This window comes from Anomaloglossus baeobatrachus, chromosome 8 (genome assembly GCF_048569485.1).
Source record: "Anomaloglossus baeobatrachus isolate aAnoBae1 chromosome 8, aAnoBae1.hap1, whole genome shotgun sequence".
In the NCBI taxonomy this organism is placed as follows: Eukaryota; Metazoa; Chordata; class Amphibia; order Anura; family Aromobatidae; genus Anomaloglossus; species Anomaloglossus baeobatrachus.
This window is the reverse complement of record NC_134360.1, coordinates 63,441,046-63,464,153: the sequence shown is the minus strand read 5'-3', so window position 1 is coordinate 63,464,153 and position 23,108 is coordinate 63,441,046. Positions and strand designations below refer to the sequence as shown.

The window sequence follows — 23,108 nt, the reverse complement described above, 5'->3', positions numbered from 1 at the left end:
TTTTTCAAAATAGTAAAAGCCGCCGCAGCAGTGTGAATGCCGTGCAGTGCCGCGCCGGGGATCGGTGAGTATGAGAGAGGAGGGGGGAAAATGACCGACAGACTGTGAGAGAGGGACAGAGATAGTGACGGACCGACAGAGAGAGAATAGAGACCGAGAGGGAGAGACCGACTGACAGAGAATAGTGATTGACAGATATTGTGACACATCACTCGTTTCCAGTGTTTGACTAGCTAGGTCGTTCTGCAGGTCCGGATCGCTGTTGCGTCGTTGGCCAGGTTTGCCTGTTTGACAGCTCACCAGAGAGTTTGTAGCGATCCCGGCCAAGTTGGAATCGCTGGTGGGATCGCTGAAAGTCTCAGTGTGTAAAGGGGCCTTAATAGATCAATTTTGGTTCAACAGCCACACGATTAGCTGTTATTGGGCCAGTTGCGGCCGCATGTAGACAGTATGTGGAGCCTGCATTGATCTGTACACTGTATATTATATGGGGTTCTGAAATTCAGGTCAAATTGAGGTGAATAGAAGCAAAGCTGCAGTATCCAGGAATAATCACTAAACAGTGTATAGAGCTGTGCTGTTCCAGCTCTATACACTGTTTACATCTAGTCACCTCTGCCACTTGATAACAGCTGAACAGTGGTAGTTCAGCCCCCTGACCTGATAACAGCTGAACAGAGGGCATTTCCACCCCTGACCTGATAATAGCTGAACAGTGGGAGTTCCGCCCCCTGACCTGATAACAGCTGAACAGTGGGAGTTCCGCCCCCTTGACCTGATGACAGCTGAACAGTGGGAGTTCCGCCCCCTAACCTGATAATAGCTGAACAGCGGGAGTTCCGCCCCCTGACCTGATAACAGCTGAACAGTGGGAGTTCTGCCCCCTGACCTGATAACAGCTGTACAGTGGGAGTTCCGCCCCCTTGACCTGATGACAGCTGAACAGTGGGAGTTCCGCCCCCTGACCTGATAACAGCTGAACAGTGGGAGTTCCGCCCCCTGACCTGATAACAGCTGAACAGTGGGAGATCCACCCCCTGACCTGATAACAGCTGAACAGTGGGAGTTCCACCCCCTGACCTGATAACAGCTGAACAGTGGGAGTTCCGCCCCCTTGACCTGATAACAGCTAAACAGTGGGAGTTCCACCCCCTGACCTGATAACAGCTGAACAGTGGGAGTTCCGCCCCCTTGACCTGATGACAGCTGAACAGTGGGAGTTCCGCCCCCTGACCTGATGACAGCTGAACAGTGGGAGTTCCGCCCCCTGACCTGATAACAGCTGAACAGCGGGAGTTCCGCCCCCTGACCTGATAACAGCTGAACAGTGGGAGTTCCGCCCCCTTGACCTGATGACAGCTGAGCAGTGGGAGTTCCGCCCCCTGACCTGATGACAGCTGAATAGTGGGAGTTCTGACCCCTTGACCTGATGAGAGCTGAACAGTGGGAGTTCCGCCCCCTGACCTGATGACAGCTGAGCAGCGGGAGTTCCGCCCCCTGACCTGATAACAGCTGAACAGTGGTAGTTCCGCCCCCTTGACCTGATAACAGCTGAACAGTGGGAGTTCCGCCCCCTGACCTGATAACAGCTGAACAGTGGGAGTTCCGCCCCCTTGACCTGATGACAGCTGAACAGTGGGAGTGGCAGGTGTCATCAGTGTAAAACTAGCAGACAACCTGTTTTAAGTCCCAGACAACCCCCTTTAATACATTTTTCACCTAGCTGATAAATGTATGATTACTGGGAGTCCAACTGCTCTGACCTTGATTGATTCCAAGAATGGCGGTCCCAAAACTCCTTGTATTAGCAGGACAGTCTATCTACTTCCATAGAATTAATGGTTCGGTCCTCTCCGTCAGTTCCATAGACAGCGATTGGTGAAATGGTAACACTGCCACCATCACTCCATGCTCACCGGTCCCTCAGGAAAAGTGGATAGCTGATAAAAGCATTTAGAGGGAAAACCTTTGTAACCTTAGCAAGCTTCATAGTATACAGTGTGTCCACCCATATCCTGTCCACCGCCATTAACATGAGAACGGCGGCAGCTATAGGAATAGAAGTGGTGTCTAGGTATAGTAAAGTAACCATGCGCTATGCAATGAAACCACCTATAGCACCACCTGGTGGAAAACAACGGAGTTCGCATTTTTATCTCGAAAATAGAACGAGATAGAAAAAAAAGTGAATTACAAAGTTGTAGGGCATCATCAATTCACTACGAATCGACGCCTTGCATACAGAAATGCATATGGGTGGACACACTGTATATATCAGTGCATAAGCACAAAAAGAACTCTTCCCAGTAACCCATTAACATTTTTTTTTTCTTTTTAGGATCCATGCAACGATGAATACGATGAATATTAGATGAGGGATCTGACACCTACACTGTCCTTCATTAACCCATTCAGATAAAGCGGACATCGTTTACAATTTCCTTCATCTCCTGCCTAACGAGATTGTGGACAGGGGATTGTATAGGGAGATCTTTGGACACAGAAAATGTATCATTCACGTTTACATATATAAATATTTGTAAATTAGTCTATATGAGTGTATATATATTACAAATGACGAATTGTGTGATTTGGGGATCTACTTTAAATAAAATACCGTATGAATGCCACAGATATCCCGTTTGGGAGTAACACCCTTGAATGTGCTGCTGTGAGTGAGGGGATCGGTTTACAGTATTAATAAAATACAATAAAAAATACATCCTGATGGTGTTTGAGGTCTATACATGAACGTTATATATCACTCGAATACTCGTTGGTGGATTTAATCTATTTGCATTTTTATCTTGTTTCTCATAATTCTATGGAAATATAGAACAGAAATCCAATACATAACAAAACGTTCCAGCGCATAGAAGATCATTCTGTATAAAAGTCGCTGGGGGTTGAAGTGTCCTTGATAAAAAGGTTCTATATCTCACAAGATGTGTAGCTCGGAAAGCACAACACATGAGGGGTCCGAATTTCCCCTATAGTTCTCTACATCACATCTCCTACTGCTCTTTCCATATATTCTTCCTTCATTAAAACAATGACAAGAGAACCAGATATTTCTGTATAAATGGTTCTGCTTATATCCTTAAAGGGAATCTGTCACCAGGATTTTGCCACCTAATCTGCGAGCAGCATAATGTGGTAGCAGAGACCCTGATTCCAGTGATGTGTCACTTACTCGCTGCTTAGTGTAGTTTTGATAACCTACTGCTGATTAAGCTTTGATTTTATCATTACAGGACTACTTGGTGTGCTGCAGGTAGTCCAGCATATTTATGAACTAGGTATAACTGCTAGATCTGCAGCAGAGAAAATATTGATTTTATCAAAATGACAGCAAACAGCTCAGTAAGTGACACATCGCTGGAATCAGGGTCTGTCTCTAAATTATGCTGCTCTCAGATAGGGGAGCAAAAACATGATGACAGATTCCCTTTAATTATACAGATATCAGTGGTGGACAATAACAACAATGGTGACTGCATACACACAATCACATTACACTTACGTACTTGTGTAGGATCTGTGTTTCTCTCTTCACAGATCTGCTCTTGGATACTGTAGAATTTGCAAGTTCAGTCTATTTAGCAACATACATGTTTTTCATTGACGTGATAAAGGTACATATATCCCTCCATGTGACATGATTTTGGCACATGTGATCTCCGTGTGCTATCCGTGATAATACACGGAGATCAGGCACTTATACTCAGCTGTCCGCGCCGCTGCTGTCCATGGTGCGGATATCTTCTGTGATGCTATGTCCGGCAGCTGCTGCCTCCCATCTGCAGCTACTTCCGGGTCAGCTGTGCAGTGCATGTGTATGAGCATAATTAACCGGGTTGGAAGCAGAAGACAGCAGCGGCTGAAGACAGTATTGCTGGAGAAGGGTGAGTATAAAAAGCTTTTTTATTTTAAATGTACGTGTTTTTCTGGTACGTGTTTCACGGATCACATTATAGTGTGGTCCGTGGGATGTCAGTGATGGCAGAAAAAAAAATGGACTTGTCTCTGTGCGGAGCACATAGACACGCATGTGAGAAGTCATTGATGTGTGCGCAGGCCCATTAATTTTTAATGGGCCTGCGTATGTCTGTGATTCTGGTATGTATAAAAACTGCAATATATGTACCAGAATCACTGACATGTGAAAGGGCCTTTATACATTGATGAGACCTTGACCTTTATCTTCACTAAGAACAGACAATCGTTTTTCATCTGTATAGGTTTGCTTATCTACAAGTTCTCTGTATGTTCACTTTTTAACATCTGCATTTTAAAAAAGTAATAATAATAATAGACCCAATTCAGTTACTAATGCAATCTTTTCAGTGGATCTATTTAAAAATGTCAATCACATGTGGCACTGGGACTATCCGGACTGGTCTGGTCTCTGGAGGAACGCTCAGGCGTTTCATTGAGTAGATATACTCTGATTCATGCCGCCCGTGATTTGGGCAAAATGATTATTAACACCAGTTCCCTTTAAACTTGAGAACAAAAGAGTCTCCAACATCATCACCAAGCGTGAAACCTTCCCTGTACTAGTCAACATATCCACAAGATCCAGGGTCACTTCTCTATTAGTTTATTGTCCGCATCTTTCAGTCCAATTCAAGATTTCAAATTTCAAGAAACTAAATAGATTTTATAAATAGTGTATGCTGACAGTGCATAAAAATACTGACTTTAAAGGGAATTTGTCATCAGGTTTCTGACATCTATTCTGGGAATAGCATAATGTAGAGACAGGGACCCTGATCCAGTGATGTGTCACTTACTGGGCTGCGTGCTGTAGTTTTGGTAATTTCCTACTGATAAAACAGGGATATTGTTGTTATTACAGGATTAATAAACATGCTGCTACTCTATTTATAAACTCTGTATAACTCCTCCCCCACCAATTATTGGCAGCATTGTGTACACTGTGCATAGGCAGAAAGTTAACAATCGGTGGTATGGGTGGGTTTTAACAGGGCTCTGCATTCAGAGAAACTAGTAGGTAAGAGTGATTCTATCAAATCTATAGCAATCAGCCCAATAAGTGACACATTGCTGGTACCAGGGCCTCTGTCTCCACATCATGCTGCTCAGAGAAAGGGTATAGCAAAAACAAGGGAACAGTCATAACATTTCACATTACAAACAGCACACATTACTATCCCCATAATGACTGGACAATATTTTGTTTTTGCACTTCCATTTATTTCTCCTCTCCCTCCAAGAACCATAACTTATTTTTCCGTCAACATAGCGGGTTTGTTTTTTTTGCTGGACAACATGTCGTTCTGAAAGAGACCATTAACTTCACTATATACTCTATAGAAAAATAGGGGGAAAAAATTCCAAGCGATGTGAAATAAAAACTAAAAAAAAATGGCATTGTTTTTTGGATTTTGTTTTTATAGTGTTCATTGTGTAGTAAAAATGACCTGACAACATAATTCTCCAGGTGAATGATAAACAATATTAAACATTTATTTATTTTTAAGGGGTGGGGTGTTATTATTTTAGAGACTTTAAAAATTCGTAACTTTCAACCACAACAAAAAAAAAGTGGTTTGTCATTTTCACCAATGACATTCATTTGTTACCAATGATATAACTTAAGAAGATAAGAAAATGTCTCAAGACATTTGAGAAAACAAGAGGAGGAAGCTGATTGGTGCAAAGATAGGTCTACCAGGGGTCCCTAACTCCAGTCTTCAAGGGACACAAACAGTGCGTGTTTTCAGGATTTCCTTAGCATTGCATGGGTGTTGGAATCATCACCTGTACTAAGGAGACCCTGAAAACATGCACTGTTGGTGGCCCTTGAGGACTGGAGTTGGGGACCCCTGGAACCAGTTTTCAAAAATTTAGCCCCCTTCACACACCTGTTATTTTTTTCTTTAAGAAGTCCTCCTACTCTGCACTCATTACCTGTATTAATTGCATCTGTTGTAACCAGTTGCCTGTATAAAAGTCATCTATACACACAATCACACTCCAACCTCTCCACCATGGCCCAGACTAAAGAGCAGTCTAAGAACACCAGGGACAATATTGTAGACCTGCACAAGGCTGGGTGGGCTACAAGACAAAAGGCAAGCAGCTTGGTGAGAAGGCAACAACTGTTGGCGCAATTGTTAGAAAATGGAAGAAATACAAGATGACTGTCAATTTTACTCAGTTTGAGGCTCCATGCAAAATCTCGTGGGGTAAAGATGATTCTGAGAATTTTTTTTTTTTTAAATCAAGAAACTGCAATGTCACATGAAAGCAAATCTGGGAAAATTCCCTATGGAGCAAAAAAACCTTATAGCTGTTCACTGCAGAAGCTACACTTTTCTTGAAATAGCTGCTTTTTACAGTTTCTGGTATCGCCACCATATGTGAACCCGACCATAGAGCGAGTGTCTTAATACGTCATGATGAGCCGCTCTTGAGGAACACGACGTCATTGATAGATTTGTAATAAGGCTCGGATACCTTGGGATGTGACGGGCAGACCTGGCAAAATCCTGGAAAAGAAAAGTAAAATATAAATAAAAGTGGATCACTATCAAGCAAGTCACCTTACACCAAAATGTCACTCTCCACAAGGAGAAACATTCCCCCCTAAGATTCCCAGTAAGGGGCCTCTCACCCAGCTAAATAAGAGCTCCTGCTTTCTACAGAGGAGGGGCAAACACCCTAAAACATGTGACTGCATGTGAAAGTAGACTGTCTGGTTTGGCTTTTATGCTAAGTCAAGTGGCAAAGCTTGTTAAAAGGGTCGATATTGACTTTTAGGATTGCTACATCCAATAGATGGCTCTAGAGTGGAAGTCCTCTTCCTCTCTGAAGAAGCAATCTGCATATTTAAATTTCCAAAAGGAGCATTGCATGGCCTATTAGTCTCCTTACGCTGTCTTAGCACTCTCCACAGGAAGAAACTTTGCCTCTTAGGGGTACTTTGCACACTACGACATCGCAAGCCGATGCTTGCGATGCCAAGCGCGATAGTCCCCGCCCTCGTCGCACATACAATATTTTGTTATAGCTGCCGTAGCGAACATTATCGCTACGGCAGCTTTACATGGACTTACCTGCCCTGCGACGTCGCTCTGGCCGGCGAACCGCCTCCTTACTAAGGGGGCGGGTCGTGCGGCAGACGGCCAATAGAAGCGGAGGGGCGGAGATGAGCAAGACGTAAACATCCCGCCCACCTCCTTCCTTCCGCATAGCCGGCGTGAGCCGCAGGAAGGAGATGTTCCTCGCTCCTGCGGCTTCACACACAGCGATGTGTGCTGCCGCAGGAACGAGGAACAACATCGTAACATTGATCCTTCCGAAAAGATGAGGGAGGGTCCAGCTCACTGGGGACTGACCTGCTGGTTGTAATCAGGAAACCTGCGCACGGAACAAGGCTCGGCAGCCATCCAGTTTTGAAGTAAAAAAGAAGTATTTCCAGCGCCAGGAATAAATTGTAAAATCCTTTTTTATTGAAAATAAGGTATTAAAAATCCAGCAGATACCATATTAGATGTCAGAAAGGTGGCAGAACAACGTGATTACAACCAGCAGGTCAGTCCCCAGTGAGCTGGACCCTCCCTCATCTTTTTGGACATATATTTTCGGCTTTGTCCTTTGCTCCTGACGGACTATATTGTATCATATGATATTTTCATTATTATGTCGGAATCTGGACCGGATTTCCCTATGGATAGAGAGGATTATTCCAACAGACTCTCTAAAGTGGCACTAATTTTTAACGCATCGGAAACCTTCCCTACCTCTGAACAGGACTCACTCCAGGGTTTCATGTTGGATCTTGAAAGAAATATGGTTAAAGAACTCAAGACTTGGTGGGACTCAACCTCTCTAAAGAATTACATCGATAAAGGTATGATTCCTAGGGGTTTACGTATAAGAAAATTTCCTACCAGCCAGTATAATTCAGAGTTCACCAATAATTGGAATACCATATTGAGTGATTGTTCTGTTAAATTAATGAACCTCATTGTACAACAGGAGGAATTGGAACTTTTACAGATTAAATCTAATATTTCTAATATTAAGGACTCACTCAAAAAATTCAATAATATGGAAAACTTGAAAATCTCTTATGGTAAAATACACTCCAAATTATCTAAATTAGAACATAATATAATGGAGATTAAAAAGAAGAAATTTCTGAGAGACTCCAGTGATTATGCCAAAAATGAAGTTTATACCTGGAATTACAAACCCAGATCCATTATAAGAAGGAGACGTCACTCCAGTTATAATAGAGTGGACTTTGATTGCACAGATTCTGCAGGTGACATGTCTCTCCCCTCTACATCAGACGGGGCAACGGATCTCTCTAACTCCTCATTTGATTCAACTGGCATAATCACTCGTTCCAAACAGAATAAAACAAGAAATCCAACACAACTTTTTTCAAAAAACAAGTCAAAAAACGGACAAGACGAGCGGGGAGGAAACATCAGAAACAACACCCCCCCTATACCGCTATCAGCATCAGAAACACTAAATATTCCTATTTGGAACCTGTCCAGTTACATCTTGTCTGAAGAACAGATCTCTCTACTTAGTAGGGGATTGGGATTTGCTCCCAACACCAATTTTGACATTTTTCAGACTATTTTGGACTTGAACAAATTTGCTCGTAATATCACGCTAAAATGTCATTTTTTTGATGTTAACAAACCTATTCCTTTACAGGATATTAATAATGATGCTGCTATTGATAATAGTACTGATACTCCCCTATTATCGTTTTGTGAACAAAAAAGTTTAATGACCTTACGGCTTCTCTCTGCTGAGACTGGTGTATTGTTGGATAGAACTGTCACTAATATACAACCATTACTTTCAAACAAAGAATATTATCCCCTACAATCTCGGCCTCAAATCCTGGATTTATTCCAGGAACTTATTGTTAAAGATCTTATTGAATTAAGTGAGACAATGGTACCCCCTAGAGACAATTTAAGCCAGCGAGAAAGATTGGCTCTTAAAGAATTGGGGACTAATTCAGATATTATAATAAGGGAGGCAGATAAAGGGGCGGCCATTGTCTTACTGAATTCAGGTCTATATAGAAAATTAGTATTGCAGAATCTACAGGATCCAGATACATATATCGAATTGAATGGTGATCCAACTAGACATTACAATAATCTATTATTGAAAAACTTGGAGGAAGGTAATTGTACTGGTGCTATAAGTGACAAAACAAAAGATTTTTTATTCAACAAAAACCCTGTTGTTCCAATCTACCACTGTCTCCCAAAGATCCATAAAAATCCCCCCCCCATTACGACCAATTGTTTCGGGGATAGGGTCTTTGGGAGAAAATTTGGGGGGTTGGATAGATCAGTTTCTCCAACCTTTGATACCTGATTTACCAGGTTACATTAGGGACACAAAAGAGGTGGTTAGAGTATTGGATGGATATGAGTGGAAAAATGAATTTTTATGGCTATCATGTGATGTGATATCCCTTTATCCATCCATTCCTCATAATATCGCATTACGTTGTTTATCCCAGCATTTGGACAGATTCAGTGATTATGACACTTGTCTCAAGGACTTCATAGTTTCCTCAATTGATTTTCTTTTGAATGATAATTATTTCTCGTTTGATAGAAAGTTTTATTTGCAGTGCAGGGGAGTTAGCATGGGGGCCCGCTTCTCCCCCTCGCTTGCAAATATTGTGATGGCGAGGTGGGAGGAAGATTTTTTATATGCTGAACAGAATAGGTTCTCCGGATATCTGCAATGGTATGGCAGATATCTGGACGATCTGCTTATGATTTGGTCGGGTCCAATTGACATCATACAAGACTTTCTTACCTACATCAATGACAATGATTTTAATTTAAAATTTACATCATCTTACCATGAGACAACTATGAATTTCTTGGACATTACACTATGTACCGAAAATAAGAATAGGGTTATCATTAAACCATATCGTAAATCTACCGCTACTAATTCTATCCTCACAGCAGATTCATTTCACCATCTACGGACTAAACATAATATTCCTGTAGGAGAGTTAATTAGAATGAAACGAAATTGTTCCCAACCCAGTGACTATTTTAGAGAAGAGACCATGACTTGTGACAGACTTGCAGACAGAGGGTACCCTGACTGGGTCCTTAAACGAGCCAAATCTATAGTGGCACAGATAGATAGATCAGAACTATTAAATAAAAATTCAAGGAAGGGAAAAGAAGGGAATTTTGTTTACTTACCGTAAATTCCTTTTCTTCTAGCTCTAATTGGGAGACCCAGACAATTGGGTGTATAGGCTATGCCTCCGGAGGCCGCACAAAGTATTACACTAAAAAGTGTTAAGCCCCTCCCCTTCTGCCTATACACCCCCCGTGCTCCCACGGGCTCCTCAGTTTTGGTGCAAAAGCAAGAAGGAGGAAAAAGAATTATAAACTGGTTTAAAGTAACTTCAATCCGAAGGAATATCGGAGAACTGAAACCATTCAACATGAACAACATGTGTACACAAAAAAACAGGGGCGGGTGCTGGGTCTCCCAATTAGAGCTAGAAGAAAAGGAATTTACGGTAAGTAAACAAAATTCCCTTCTTCTTTGTCGCTCTATTGGGAGACCCAGACAATTGGGACGTCCAAAAGCAGTCCCTGGGTGGGTAAAATAATACCTCGTAAGAGAGCCGTAAAACGGCCTCTTCCTACAGGTGGGCAACCGCCGCCTGAAGGACTCGTCTACCTAGGCTGGCATCCGCCGAAGCATAGGTATGCACCTGATAGTGCTTCGTGAAAGTGTGCAGGCTCAACCAGGTAGCCGCCTGACACACCTGCTGAGCCGTAGCCTGGTGCCTCAAAGCCCAGGATGCGCCCACGGCTCTGGTAGAATGGGCCTTCAGCCCTGAGGGAACCGGAAGCTCAGCCGAACGGTAAGCTTCGATAATTGGCTCCTTGATCCACCGAGCCAGGGTTGATTTGGAAGCCTGTGACCCTTTACGCTGGCCAGCGACAAGGACAAAGAGTGCATCCGAGCGGCGCAGGGGCGCCGTACGAGAAATGTAGAGTCTGAGTGCTCTCACCAGATCTAACAAGTGCAAATCCTTTTCACATTGGTGAACTGGATGAGGATAAAAAGAAGGTAAGGAGATATCCTGATTGAGATGAAAGGGGGATACCACCTTAGGGAGAAATTCCGGAACCGGACGCAGAACCACCTTGTCCTGGTGAAACACCAGGAAGGGAGCTTTGCATGACAGTGCAGCTAGCTCAGACACTCTGCGAAGTGAAGTGACTGCTACTAGAAAAACCACTTTCTGCGAAAGGCGTGAGAGAGAAATATCCCTCATTGGCTCGAACGGTGGTTTCTGAAGAACCATCAGCACCCTGTTCAGATCCCAGGGTTCTAACGGCCGCTTGTAAGGAGGGACGATGTGACAAACCCCCTGCAGGAACGTGCGTACCTGTGGAAGTCTGGCTAGGCGCTTCTGGAAAAACACAGAGAGCGCTGAGACTTGTCCCTTAAGGGAGCCGAGCGACAAACCCTTTTCCAGTCCAGATTGAAGGAAGGACAGAAAAGTGGGCAAGGCAAAAGGCCAGGGAGAAATACCCTGAGCAGAGCACCATGACAGGAAAATTTTCCACGTCCTGTGGTAGATCTTGGCGGACATTGGTTTCCTAGCCTGTCTCATAGTGGCAATGACATCTTGAGATAATCCTGAAGACGCTAGGATCCAGGACTCAATGGCCACACAGTCAGGTTGAGGGCCGCAGAATTCAGATGGAAAAACGGCCCTTGAGATAGCAAGTCTGGTCGGTCTGGTAGTGCCCACGGTTGGCCGACCGTGAGATGCCACAGATCCGGGTACCACGACCGCCTCGGCCAGTCTGGAGCGACGAGGATGACGCGGCGGCAGTCGGCCCTGATCTTGCGTAACACTCTGGGCAACAGAGCCAGCGGAGGAAACACATAAGGGAGCTGAAACTGCGACCAATCCTGAACTAAGGCGTCTGCCGCCAGAGCTCTGGGATCTTGAGACCGTGCCATGAACGCCGGTACCTTGTTGTTGTGCCGGGACGCCATGAGGTCGACGTCCGGCACCCCCCAGCGGCAACAGATCTCCTGAAATACGTCCGGGTGAAGGGACCATTCCCCTGCATCCATGCCCTGGCGACTGAGATAATCTGCTTCCCAGTTTTCCACGCCTGGAATGTGAACTGCGGAGATGGTGGAGGCCGTGGCTTCCACCCACAGCAGAATCCGCCGGACTTCCTGGAAGGCTTGCCGACTGCGTGTGCCGCCTTGGTGGTTGATGTATGCCACCGCTGTGGAATTGTCTGACTGAATTCTGATCTGCTTGCCTTCCAGCCACTGCTGGAACGCTTTCAGGGCAAGATACACTGCCCGTATTTCCAGAACATTGATCTGAAGCGAGGACTCTTGCTGGGTCCACGTACCCTGAGCCCTGTGGTGGAGAAAAACCGCTCCCCACCCTGACAGACTCGCGTCCGTCGTGACCACCTCCCAGGATGGGGGTAGGAAGGATTTCCCTTTTGATAATGAAGTGGGAAGAAGCCACCACCGAAGGGAAGCTTTGGTCGCCTGCGAGAGGGAGACGTTCCTGTCGAGGGACGTCGGCTTCCTGTCCCATTTGCGTAGGATGTCCCATTGAAGAGGACGCAGGTGAAACTGCGCGAAAGGAACTGCCTCCATTGCTGCCACCATCTTCCCCAGGAAGTGCATGAGGCGCCTCAAGGTGTGTGACCGACCTTGAAGGAGAGATTGTACCCCTGTCTGTAGTGACCGCTGCTTGATCAGCGGAAGCTTCACTATCGCTGAGAGGGTATGAAACTCCATGCCAAGGTATGTCAGCGATTGGGCCGGTGTCAGATTTGACTTTGGAAAATTGATGATCCACCCGAAACTCTGGAGAGTCTCCAGGGTAGCGTCGAGGCTGTGTTGGCATGCCTCTAGAGAGGGTGCCTTGATCAACAGATCGTCCAAGTACGGGATCACCGAGTGACCCTGAGAGTGGAGGACCGCTACTACAGTAGCCATAACCTTGGTGAAAACCCGTGGGGCTGTTGCCAGGCCGAACGGCAGTGCCACGAACTGCAGGTGTTCGTTCCCTATGGCGAAGCGCAAGAAGCGCTGGTGCTCTGGAGCAATCGGTACGTGGAGATAAGCATCTTTGATATCGATCGATGCAAGGAAATCTCCTTGGGACATTGAGGCGATGACGGAGCAGAGGGATTCCATCCGGAACCGCCTGGTCTTTACGTGTTTGTTGAGAAGTTTCAGGTCCAGGACAGGTCGGAAAGACCCGTCCTTCTTTGGGACCACAAACAAGTTGGAGTAAAAACCGTGGCCCTGTTGCTGAAGAGGAACAGGGACCACCACTCCTTCTGCCTTCAGAATGCCCAGCGCCTGCAGAAGAGCCTCGGCTCGCTCGGGAGGCGGGGATGACCTGAAGAATCGAGTCGGGGGACGAGAGGTGAACTCTATCTTGTAACCGTGAGACAGAATGTCTCTCACCCAACGGTCTTTTACCCGTGGCATCCAGGTGTCGCAAAAGCGGGAGAGCCTGCCACCGACCGAGGATGCGGAGTGAGGATGCCGAAAGTCATGAGGAAGCCGCTTTGGTAGCGGCACCTCCGGTGGTCTGTTTAGGACGTGACTTAGACCGCCATGCATCAGAGTTCCTTTGATCTTTCTGAGGCCTTTTGGACGAGGAGAATTGGGACCTGTCCGCGCCCCGAAAGGACCGAAACCTCGACTGCCCCTTCCTCTGTTGGGGTATGTTCGGTTTGGGCTGGGGTAAGGATGTATCCTTTCCCTTGGATTGTTTGATGATTTCATCCAAACGCTCGCCAAACAATCGTTCGCCAGAAATTGGCAAACTGGTTAAGCGCTTTTTGGAAACAGAATCTGCCTTCCATTCCCGTAGCCACAAGGCCCTGCGGAGTACCACCGAATTGGCGGCTGCAACCGCCGTACGGCTCGCAGAGTCCAGGATAGCATTAATAGCGTAAGACGCAAATGCCGACGTCCGAGTGGTTATGGACGCCACCTGTGGCGCGGACGTGCGTGTGGCTGCGTCAATTTGCGCTTGACCTGCTGAGATAGCTTGTAGCGCCCATACGGCTGCGAATGCTGGGACAAAAGAAGCGCCGATAGCTTCATAGATGGATTTCAACCAGAGCTCCATCTGCCTGTCAGTGGCATCTTTGAGTGAAGCTCCATCTTCCACTGCAAGTATGGATCTAGCTGCCAGTCTGGAGATTGGAGGATCCACTTTGGGACACTGAGTCCAACCCTTGACCACGTCAGGGGGAAAGGGATAACGTGCATCCTTAAGGCGCTTAGAAAAACGCTTATCTGGACAAGCATGGTGATTCTGGACTGCCTCTCTGAAATCAGAGTGGTCCAGAAACATACTCGGTGTACGCTTGGGAAACCTGAAACGGAATTTCTCCTGCTGGGAAGCCGACTCCTCCGCCGGAGGAGCTGAGGGAGAAATATCCAACATACGATTGATGGACGCAATAAGGTCGTTCACTATGGCGTCCCCGTCCGGAGTATCAAGATTGAGAGCGGCCTCAGGATCAGAATCCTGATCAGCTACTTCCGCGTCATCAACCAGCGATTCCCCTCGCTGAGACCCTGAACAATATGATGATGTCGAGGGAAAATCTAAGTGAGCTCGCTTAGTCGGTCTGGGGCTGGGGTCTGTGTCAGAACCCTCAGCTTGGGATCCATGAGATACCCCGGGAGGACATTGTTGGTCCAGCTGAGGTGGGCCAGGGAACAAAGAATCAACAGAGTCCCTGTGCTGAGATACCGGTCTGGACTGCAAGGCTTCCAGTATCTTAGCCATAGTCTCAGAGAGTTTTGCAAACTCCGTCCCTGTCACCTGAACAGTGTTAGCAGGTGGCTCCCCCTGGGCCCCCCCTAGCAGAGGCTCTGGCTGAGTAAGTGCCACAGGGGCCGAACAGTGCCTACAATGAGGGTCAGTGGAACCTGCCGGTAGCGGGGTCGTACATGCGGCGCAGGCAACATAATAAGCCTGTGTTTTGGCACCCCTGCCTTTCGTGGGCGCCATGCTATTATCTTCTCTGAGCAACACAATAGGGTATATAGCCAGAAATCAACTGTGCACTATACGGTGTAAAATAAACATATAATGTTACACTACTGCACAATGGGGCTAGCACCACAGGTGCTGCTTACCACCCGCTTAAAGCGGTTGTGCGGTCACCAGAGTCCCTGCCTGGGTCTCCCAGATTTTGTCCCCCTCTGCAGCGTCCGAGGAGCTGACAGGAATGCGTCCTGAGGAGAGGAGAGAGCCGTGGGCGTGACCCAGAAAGAGCGGGAACTGGTGCCTGCACTGTGCACAGTGAGGGGAGTGGAGTATGCAAAGCATGCTCCAGCCCTCAGTGCTGCTCGTTCTGTGCAGCGTCCCGCCCTTCCCCTGCCTGTCAGGGCTGTGGGCGGGAGGAAAGGAAACTAGGCCGCAAAAAGCCGGGGACTCTAGTAATAAACGCGGCCGCCGTAAAAGCGCGGCCGGCGTGGAAGTCCCCGGCGCACTACAAGTCCCAGCCGCGCCGCAGTGTTTCCATGGCCGCGGCGGTCAGTGCGGCAGTCCCTATACATAAACACACTCAGGAACGCTGAGTGTGTAATGGCACATATTAACCCGCTCAGCGCCGCGGTCCCCGGTGCACTAGCACACCCAGCCAAGCTGGAGTGTTGCTGTGCGCAGTCCCCACGGGGACACAGAGTACCTCCAAGTAGCAGGGCCATGTCCCTGAACGATACCCGGCTCCTATCCAGCAGGCTCCACAGGAGTTGTGGATGAAGCACGGTCTCCTGTGCCTGGAGACCGATAGGATCCCACTTCCACCAGAGCCCTGAGGGGGATGGGGAAGGAAAACAGCATGTGGGCTCCAGCCTCCGTACCCGCAATGGATACCTCAACCTTAACAACACCGCCGACAAGAGTGGGGTGAGAAGGGAGCATGCTGGGGGCCCTATATGGGCCCACTTTTCTTCCATCCGACATGGTCAGCAGCTGCTGCTGACCAATCTGTGGAGCTGTGCGTGCGTGTCTGACCTCCTTCGCACAAAGCAAAAAACTGAGGAGCCCGTGGGAGCACGGGGGGTGTATAGGCAGAAGGGGAGGGGCTTAACACTTTTTAGTGTAATACTTTGTGCGGCCTCCGGAGGCATAGCCTATACACCCAATTGTCTGGGTCTCCCAATAGAGCGACAAAGAAAATAGAAATAAACTGACACAAAGTAATAATATTGTCTTTTCGACTAATTACAGCAAACAATATGACCTAATCACAAAAATAGTGAACAAATATCTACCTATTTTTGGCGAGGACCCAATTTTAAAACAAGTAACTAAAAATAATATTAAATATGTTGCTAAACGAGCCCCTACCCTTGGCACCATTCTTTCTCCGAGCCTTTTTTTGAGTGAAGCTGACCATAGAGAGGGATCCTCATGGATTAATTTAAAAGGTTTTTATAAGTGTGGTGCGAATAAATGTAAAGCGTGTAGTTTTGCACAAAAAGGAAAAACCTTTCAGTCTACTTCAAACCAAAAAACATTTCATATAAATACTCTAATCAATTGTAATACGACTTTTGTTGTATATTTAATAACATGTAAGATCTGCAATGTTCAATATACAGGCTGCACTACGGGTCCTTTGAAAGTTAGAATCAGAAGACACCTTTCTGACGTTTTTAAACAGAACGCAATTGCTATATCAGCGGTCTCTAAACACTTTGCCTTGGTTCATCAGGGAGATGTTAGTGGTTTTCAATTTAAGGGTATAGAACAGATACTTAGACCGATTAGGGGTGGAGATCACAGAAGGAAACTATTAAATAGGGAATCCTTCTGGATTTTCACCCTTAAAGGGAACCTGTCATCAGGAATTTGGCTTTCAACCTAAACGTTTCCCCCTCTGCAGCTCGTGGGCTGCATTCTAGGAAGGTTTTTGTACTTTTTGTGCCCCTTTTTAAACCAAAATAAACACTTTATAAACTTGTACCTTTCTGTTTGAAAATCTTGTTAATTTTCCATGGGGGCGGGCCGTGTGGCGTCCGTTGCTGTAGCTTACGCCGTCCCCCATGCTCCAAATCATGCCTCATAACGCCGCCCACTGCGCCGAGGTCCCGTGCACGCCGGGACACCTAGTGACGTGGTCGCAGGCACGAGAGTATGGGCGGCGCTGTGATTGCATCGCAAGTGCGCGCCCATACTCTCGTGTGCGCGCTCTCCCCTCTGTACGTCGCTCAGATCCTCTGCTTCTTCTGTGCTCCGCTCCTCCCATCTATTTCCTGCTGCAGGGTACGATGGGAAGGAGGTGACGTCGGGCCGGCGCAGAACGCTGGAGGCAGTGGGGGAGAGCGCGCACACGAGAGTATGGGCGCGCACTTGCGATGCAATCACAGCGCCGCCCATACTCTCGTGCCTGCGACCACGTCACTAGGTGTCCCGGCGTGCACGGGACCTCGGCGCAGTGGGCGGCGTTATGAAGCATGATTTGGAGCATGGGGGACGGCGTAAGCTACAGCAACGGACGCCACACGGCCCGCCCCCATGGAAAATTAACAAGATTTTCAAACAGAAAGGTACAAGTTTATAAAGTGTTTATTTTGGTTTAAAAAGGGGCACAAAAAGTACAAAAACCTTCCTAGAATGCAGCCCACGAGCTGCAGAGGGGGAAACGTTTAGGTTGAAAGCCAAATTCCTGATGACAGGTTCCCTTTAATACTAGATATCCGGAGGGTTTAAATAATCGTCAGGACCTGATATTACATTATTAAATATAATCGGTTTCTGTATTTCCCCTCTCCTTTTTACTATATTGGTACTATATCTAGTAGGATTAATATGGTCTACACCCTGGTTCACACTATGCGTTTTCTACTTTCTTACCGTATATTTGCAACCATAAACATTGTTGGAATATTATCTGGTTTAATAATAGTGGAATGATGGATTGCTGTGCAATAAGTATATTTTATTTAATTTGGTGCACTATTGAAAGTCTAGCATGTACTGCATATGTATGGAATATTACATGTTAGTGGATATAAACTAGATTTTACTTAACAAAGGATTTCATGTTACCTTTGATATATATAGTCATACATATGCAGTTACATGCTGAGTGTCTTGTTGGATCACTATATATTATATTCATACTAAATAATTAGGGAAATCGGCCCAGAAAAATTCTTTTAATGTGTATGTCATTTCATATGTATATCTTTTCTTTTGTATATTTCTTATATTTGTGTACCTTTTGTAATATGCCATATCTTTTTATGTATATTCACATATATGAATTTGCCATTGTATTTCTCCATTTTCTCGGATCCCTTGTAATTACTACTTGAGGAGTTGCCTTGAGTGAAACCACACATGTGAATTTAATCAGTGGAGGAGGGATCCGATATAATGGAGTTGGTTATACTTTAAGGCTACTTTCACACATCCGGTTTGAGCCCTGCGGCTCAATCCGGCTGTGAAAACTATGCAACGGATGCGGCGAAAACACCGCATCCTTTGCATAAGTTTTTACATGCGGCCCGTCCGGTTTTTGCCGCTTGCGGCATGCTACTAAGCATGCGCAGTGGCAAAAACCGCATGCGGCGACCGGATGCGGTTTTTTCCGCATTGCGCCGCATCCGGCCTCCATAGGTATGCATTGAAAAATGCGCCGCAGCGGCCGGATGCGGCACAATGCAGTGTTTTTTGCCGGAGCAAAAAACGTTGCAGGGAACGTTCGATCCGGCCGCCGCATCGGCTAAATCTGCCGCATGCGGCCAAAACCGGACCGAACGCAAGCCCCTGCGGCACAATACGGCACTAATGTAAGTCTATGCAGAAAAAACCGCAACCGGCGTTACAAAAGCCGGTTGCGGTTTTTCTGCAGAACGCCGTATTGTGCCGCAGAGCAAAAATCCGGATGTGTGAAAGTACCCTAAGTCAGAACATGACTAAGACCTGAAGCGTCGAAACGCGTTGTTCTGCCACCTTTCTGACATCTAATATGGTATCTGCTGGATTTTTAATACCTTATTCTCAATAAAAAAGGATTTTACAATTTATTCCTGGCGCTGGAAATACTTCTTTTTTACTTCAAAATTGATCCTTCCGAAATTATGGAAATGACCGACGCTACACCGATGATATGATTTCGACGCTTTTGCGCTCGTTAATCGTATCAAAAACGATTCACATACTCCAATGTCGACAGCGATGCCGGAAGTGCGTCACTTTCGAATTGACCCCACCGACATCGCACCTGCGATGTCGTAGTGTGCAAAGTGCCCCTTAGTATTATATTAGTGAATACCTGGTAAATCTTAGAGCCTGTTAACGGATCTGAACCATCTCATCTAGGAAAGGAGTCTTCATGCAGCCGGTGCAGAGCTGATCCATCCATAACGGGGCCTCATGTTGCAGCGGGGTACGTCGTGGATAAAACGTGAAATTAATATCATAATTTAATAGACAGCTGATGGAAGCCATGTAGATGTCGGAGAATCTGATCAGCCTCCGAGAGAAGTACGTTGGGTTGTGGAAAGTTCTAAAAATGCTGCCGAACTGAGGATTAAAGAGGTTCTTCGTAACAGACCTGTAATTACAGAAGATCTAAAATCATGGAAAGGAAAACATTGAGCTATGGGCATATTATATACTGTACTCCATCACATTATATATTCACAATTTCTACAAATATTAAAAACAGTGTGTATTGCTTTCTTGGTAGCACCTCTGTTTTAGAGAACATTAACACAGCAGTTCTTTTATCCTCAAAAAAAGGAAAATGTTCTTGATCATACAGTTACCATTTGTCATTCATTTTTATATACATATACACTGATGTTATATATATATATTATATATATATATATATATATATATATATATATATATATATATATATATATATATATATATAAACAACGACAAGGCAGAGTCCAGCAATAACGTGAGCAATCCAGGATGCTGTTAAAAATTTTTTTTTTCTTTCTTTTTATTCATAAATTCATTAAAATATAATGCAATTCAGAACAGCATTATCGCAGGAAAGTAGCGCAGATAGGACTGTCCTATCTGCGCTATTTTCCTGCGATAATGCTGTTCTGAATTGCTTGGACCATTATATTTTAATGAATTTATGAATAAAAAGAAAGAAAGAAAAAAAAAAAATTTAACAGCATCCTGGATTGCTCACGTTATTGCTGGACTCTGCCTTGTCGTTGTTCACATTTGTATGGATGGACTCCTACGACCTGATCCGGGCACAACGGAGTTAACCAGGTCAGCTGAGGTTCCAGGTGATTCACAGGAGTGAGCTGGTCTACATTGTTGGACATATATATATATATATATATATATATATATATATATAATTTTCTTAATTTTATTTGGCACCTGATCCATTAAAACATGACCTTAGGAATGGAAGACATCCATTTTCTATCAGAATCTAAAGAGACTATAAAAGCCAATTGTGATCTGCAAAGATACAGGTTAAAATGCTATAAAAAAATAAATAAATAAAAATAAAAATGGATGTATGAATATTCTCATTAACCTCTGTGGGTCCTTATGATGCCCATTTTATAAATAGACAGCGCATAGATGGGAAAAACTGAGCTGTAAATGTGCCATTAGTCTATGCATCGTTAACCGCTTCCCAACCTGTGATATATATGTACCTCACACATGAGGGGGCATACTTGCAGTATCGGGGACCGGACGTTAGTGGCAGTGATCGGCTTAGTTGGTGGGTGTGACGCCCGCCTTGGTAAGAGTGGCCCAGTTTTTCCTTTCGCGCACTCTATCTGGTTTTTAGTGCCCTTTGGTGGCTCGTTTTCAACTAGTCCGGTCACCACCACGCTCCCAACGACTGACTCCAATCCTCAACACTAAGAGCCAAGTGGCCGGATCTGTGGTAGCACGTGGAAGACGCCAGGACACGCCCACTAAGCTGGTCACGTCCACTCACTTTGGATATTAATATGCAAGAGGAACAAACAATGAAAAAGAAGCAGGAAAGCCACTGCATGGCACCTGTCTGAGCACACTCTGAACATCAAACAAAGACTGGAGGACAAGGAGTAAAGTGCAAATAGGTTTAATAAATAGCAACTGGCACAAAGGAATCAGCGGCAAAAACAGGCCGGCAGATAAAATATAGATGTACTAGATGACAATTACATATAGGGCACAAGTAAAATGAATAAATAACAGACTGGGTCAAAAACATGAACAAGGCATCCTGCACATAAAGAGCATGGTGTAAAATTTTGACAATTGTTACACATAGACAGATGGAAAAAAACAGCTCTGGATAAGCACAATGATAACAGTGTATACTCTGAAATAACAGAGATATATAAAATATATAAAATAGGATCCAAGTCTCACTAATCACTAATAAACAGTTGCTTAATACAGATGCTGGTGAAACAGCAACTTCTGCAGTGACAGAGTCAAATAGTTAAACAGTCAAAAAATCTATAAACAGATAAACAGGTTTAGCCACCATGAGGTGCTAAGTGGATGCCAATGAACAGTCAGATTAAGTACAAAGACATGAATGCATGAATAAAATCCCAGCCGGTTTAAGTAAACATACCCATAAGTGCATAAAGCCGGCCTGATAAGCAGCAGAGCAGACCCCCCGGAGAGAGCCCCTACTTATACTTTTCACAATCTCAGCTATAAGATTATTTCATCAGGGGGAGGTGGAACCCTGTGAAGCAGCCATGTGTTTTTATACATGGTGCTCCCATGCTCCAACTGCTCCACCCCCACTCTGTCAGCGCGGCCGGACCAATCGCGGCCGGTGACCAGCTCTGTCAGCAGTCAACGCCCTTTTTTTTTTTTTCTTTTTTCTGGACCATTGGATTTGAGGGAACAACAGGCCATACAGGATCTTGAGGAGCTGCTGGATGAAGCCGCACCAAGCACCTTAGGTGAGTTTCCATCCTGTGCTATGCCCAGATCAACAAGGTTTCCCCCTTTGTCTGTTTGCCCGGCCGTTGAGATATTCACTAAACTTGTGATATCCGATTTTGAACATCTGTCCAGGAGACGTCGGTATGACAATTTAACTCATGCCGAGAGATTGTCAATTGAGTCCCTGGACAAACTTGATGACATCGTAATAAAGCCTGCAGACAAAGGGGGTAACATTGTGATCTGGCCAGCCGTCATGTATGAGAAAGAGGCGCTTCGCCAATTACGTGACAAGTCCACTTATGCTAAGCTCCCCTGTAGCCCCACTTCCACCTTTTCTGCTCAACTTCAGGTCATCCTCGGCAAGGCTTGTGATCAAGGGATCATTAGTAAACAGGTAGTGGAGGGACTCACGGTACGTTTTCCTAAAACACCTACTTTTTATTTGCTGCCTAAAATCCACAAAGATGCCCTTTGTCCTCCTGGTCGTCCCATCGTGTCCGGCATTGAGGGGCTGTGTCAACCTATATGTCAATTCATTGACTATTATTTGAAACCTTTGGTTGAGACACTCCCCTCATATGTCCGTGACACGACGGACGTTCTTAGGAGGATAGATGGCATCTTTGTGGACAATAACACTCTACTTGTTACGGCAGACGTTGAGTCCCTCTACACCTGTATTCGCCACGAGGATGGCCTGAAGGCTGTTGAATATTTTTTGTCAACTTCCGGTCGGGATGGCCCTTTGTGTGACCTAATCCTTGAGTTGCTCCGTTTTGTCCTCACCCATAATTTCTTTTTATTTAAAGATGTACACTATTTGCAGCAGCGCGGCACCGCCATGGGCGCGGCCTGCGCGCCTTCATACGCAAACCTCTTCCTAGGTTTCTGGGAGAGAGGTTTGCTTTGCGACGGGGGCGGGCCGGCCGATGCCCATGTGCAGTGCTGGCTGCGGTACATTGATCATTTGTTTATTTTGTGGACGGGCAAGACGGAGCAACTCGACGAGTTCATGGAACGACTTGGCATGAATTCTTTTGGGATTAAACTAACCCATAAATATGATAGTAGGTGTCTGGATTTCCTTGATATTGATATTCAAATTGGTGAAGAT

At 45.5% G+C, this 23,108-nt stretch overlaps 2 protein-coding genes across 2 annotated transcripts in view; one reads left to right on the top strand and one right to left on the bottom strand.

Annotated features, from left to right (window-relative positions):
- The window catches only part of LOC142249827 (stabilin-1-like), a 281,112-nt gene extending 278,369 nt beyond the window's left edge, over positions 1-2,743 (top strand). Inside the window, exon 61 of the mRNA XM_075321739.1 lies at positions 2,339-2,743. Coding sequence (XP_075177854.1) covers positions 2,339-2,371 — 33 coding nt within the window. The 3' untranslated portion in view covers positions 2,372-2,743. The remainder of the gene's footprint in view (positions 1-2,338) is intronic.
- Positions 2,744-4,571: 1,828 nt separating this feature from the next.
- NT5DC2 (5'-nucleotidase domain containing 2) overlaps positions 4,572-23,108 on the bottom strand; it is an 84,536-nt gene continuing 65,999 nt past the window's right edge. The window contains exons 14-15 of the mRNA XM_075321738.1: positions 19,374-19,655; positions 4,572-6,518 (exon numbers count right to left, since the gene is read on the bottom strand). Of these exons, the coding sequence (XP_075177853.1) occupies positions 19,394-19,655 (262 nt within the window). The 3' untranslated portion in view covers positions 4,572-6,518; positions 19,374-19,393. The remainder of the gene's footprint in view (positions 6,519-19,373; positions 19,656-23,108) is intronic.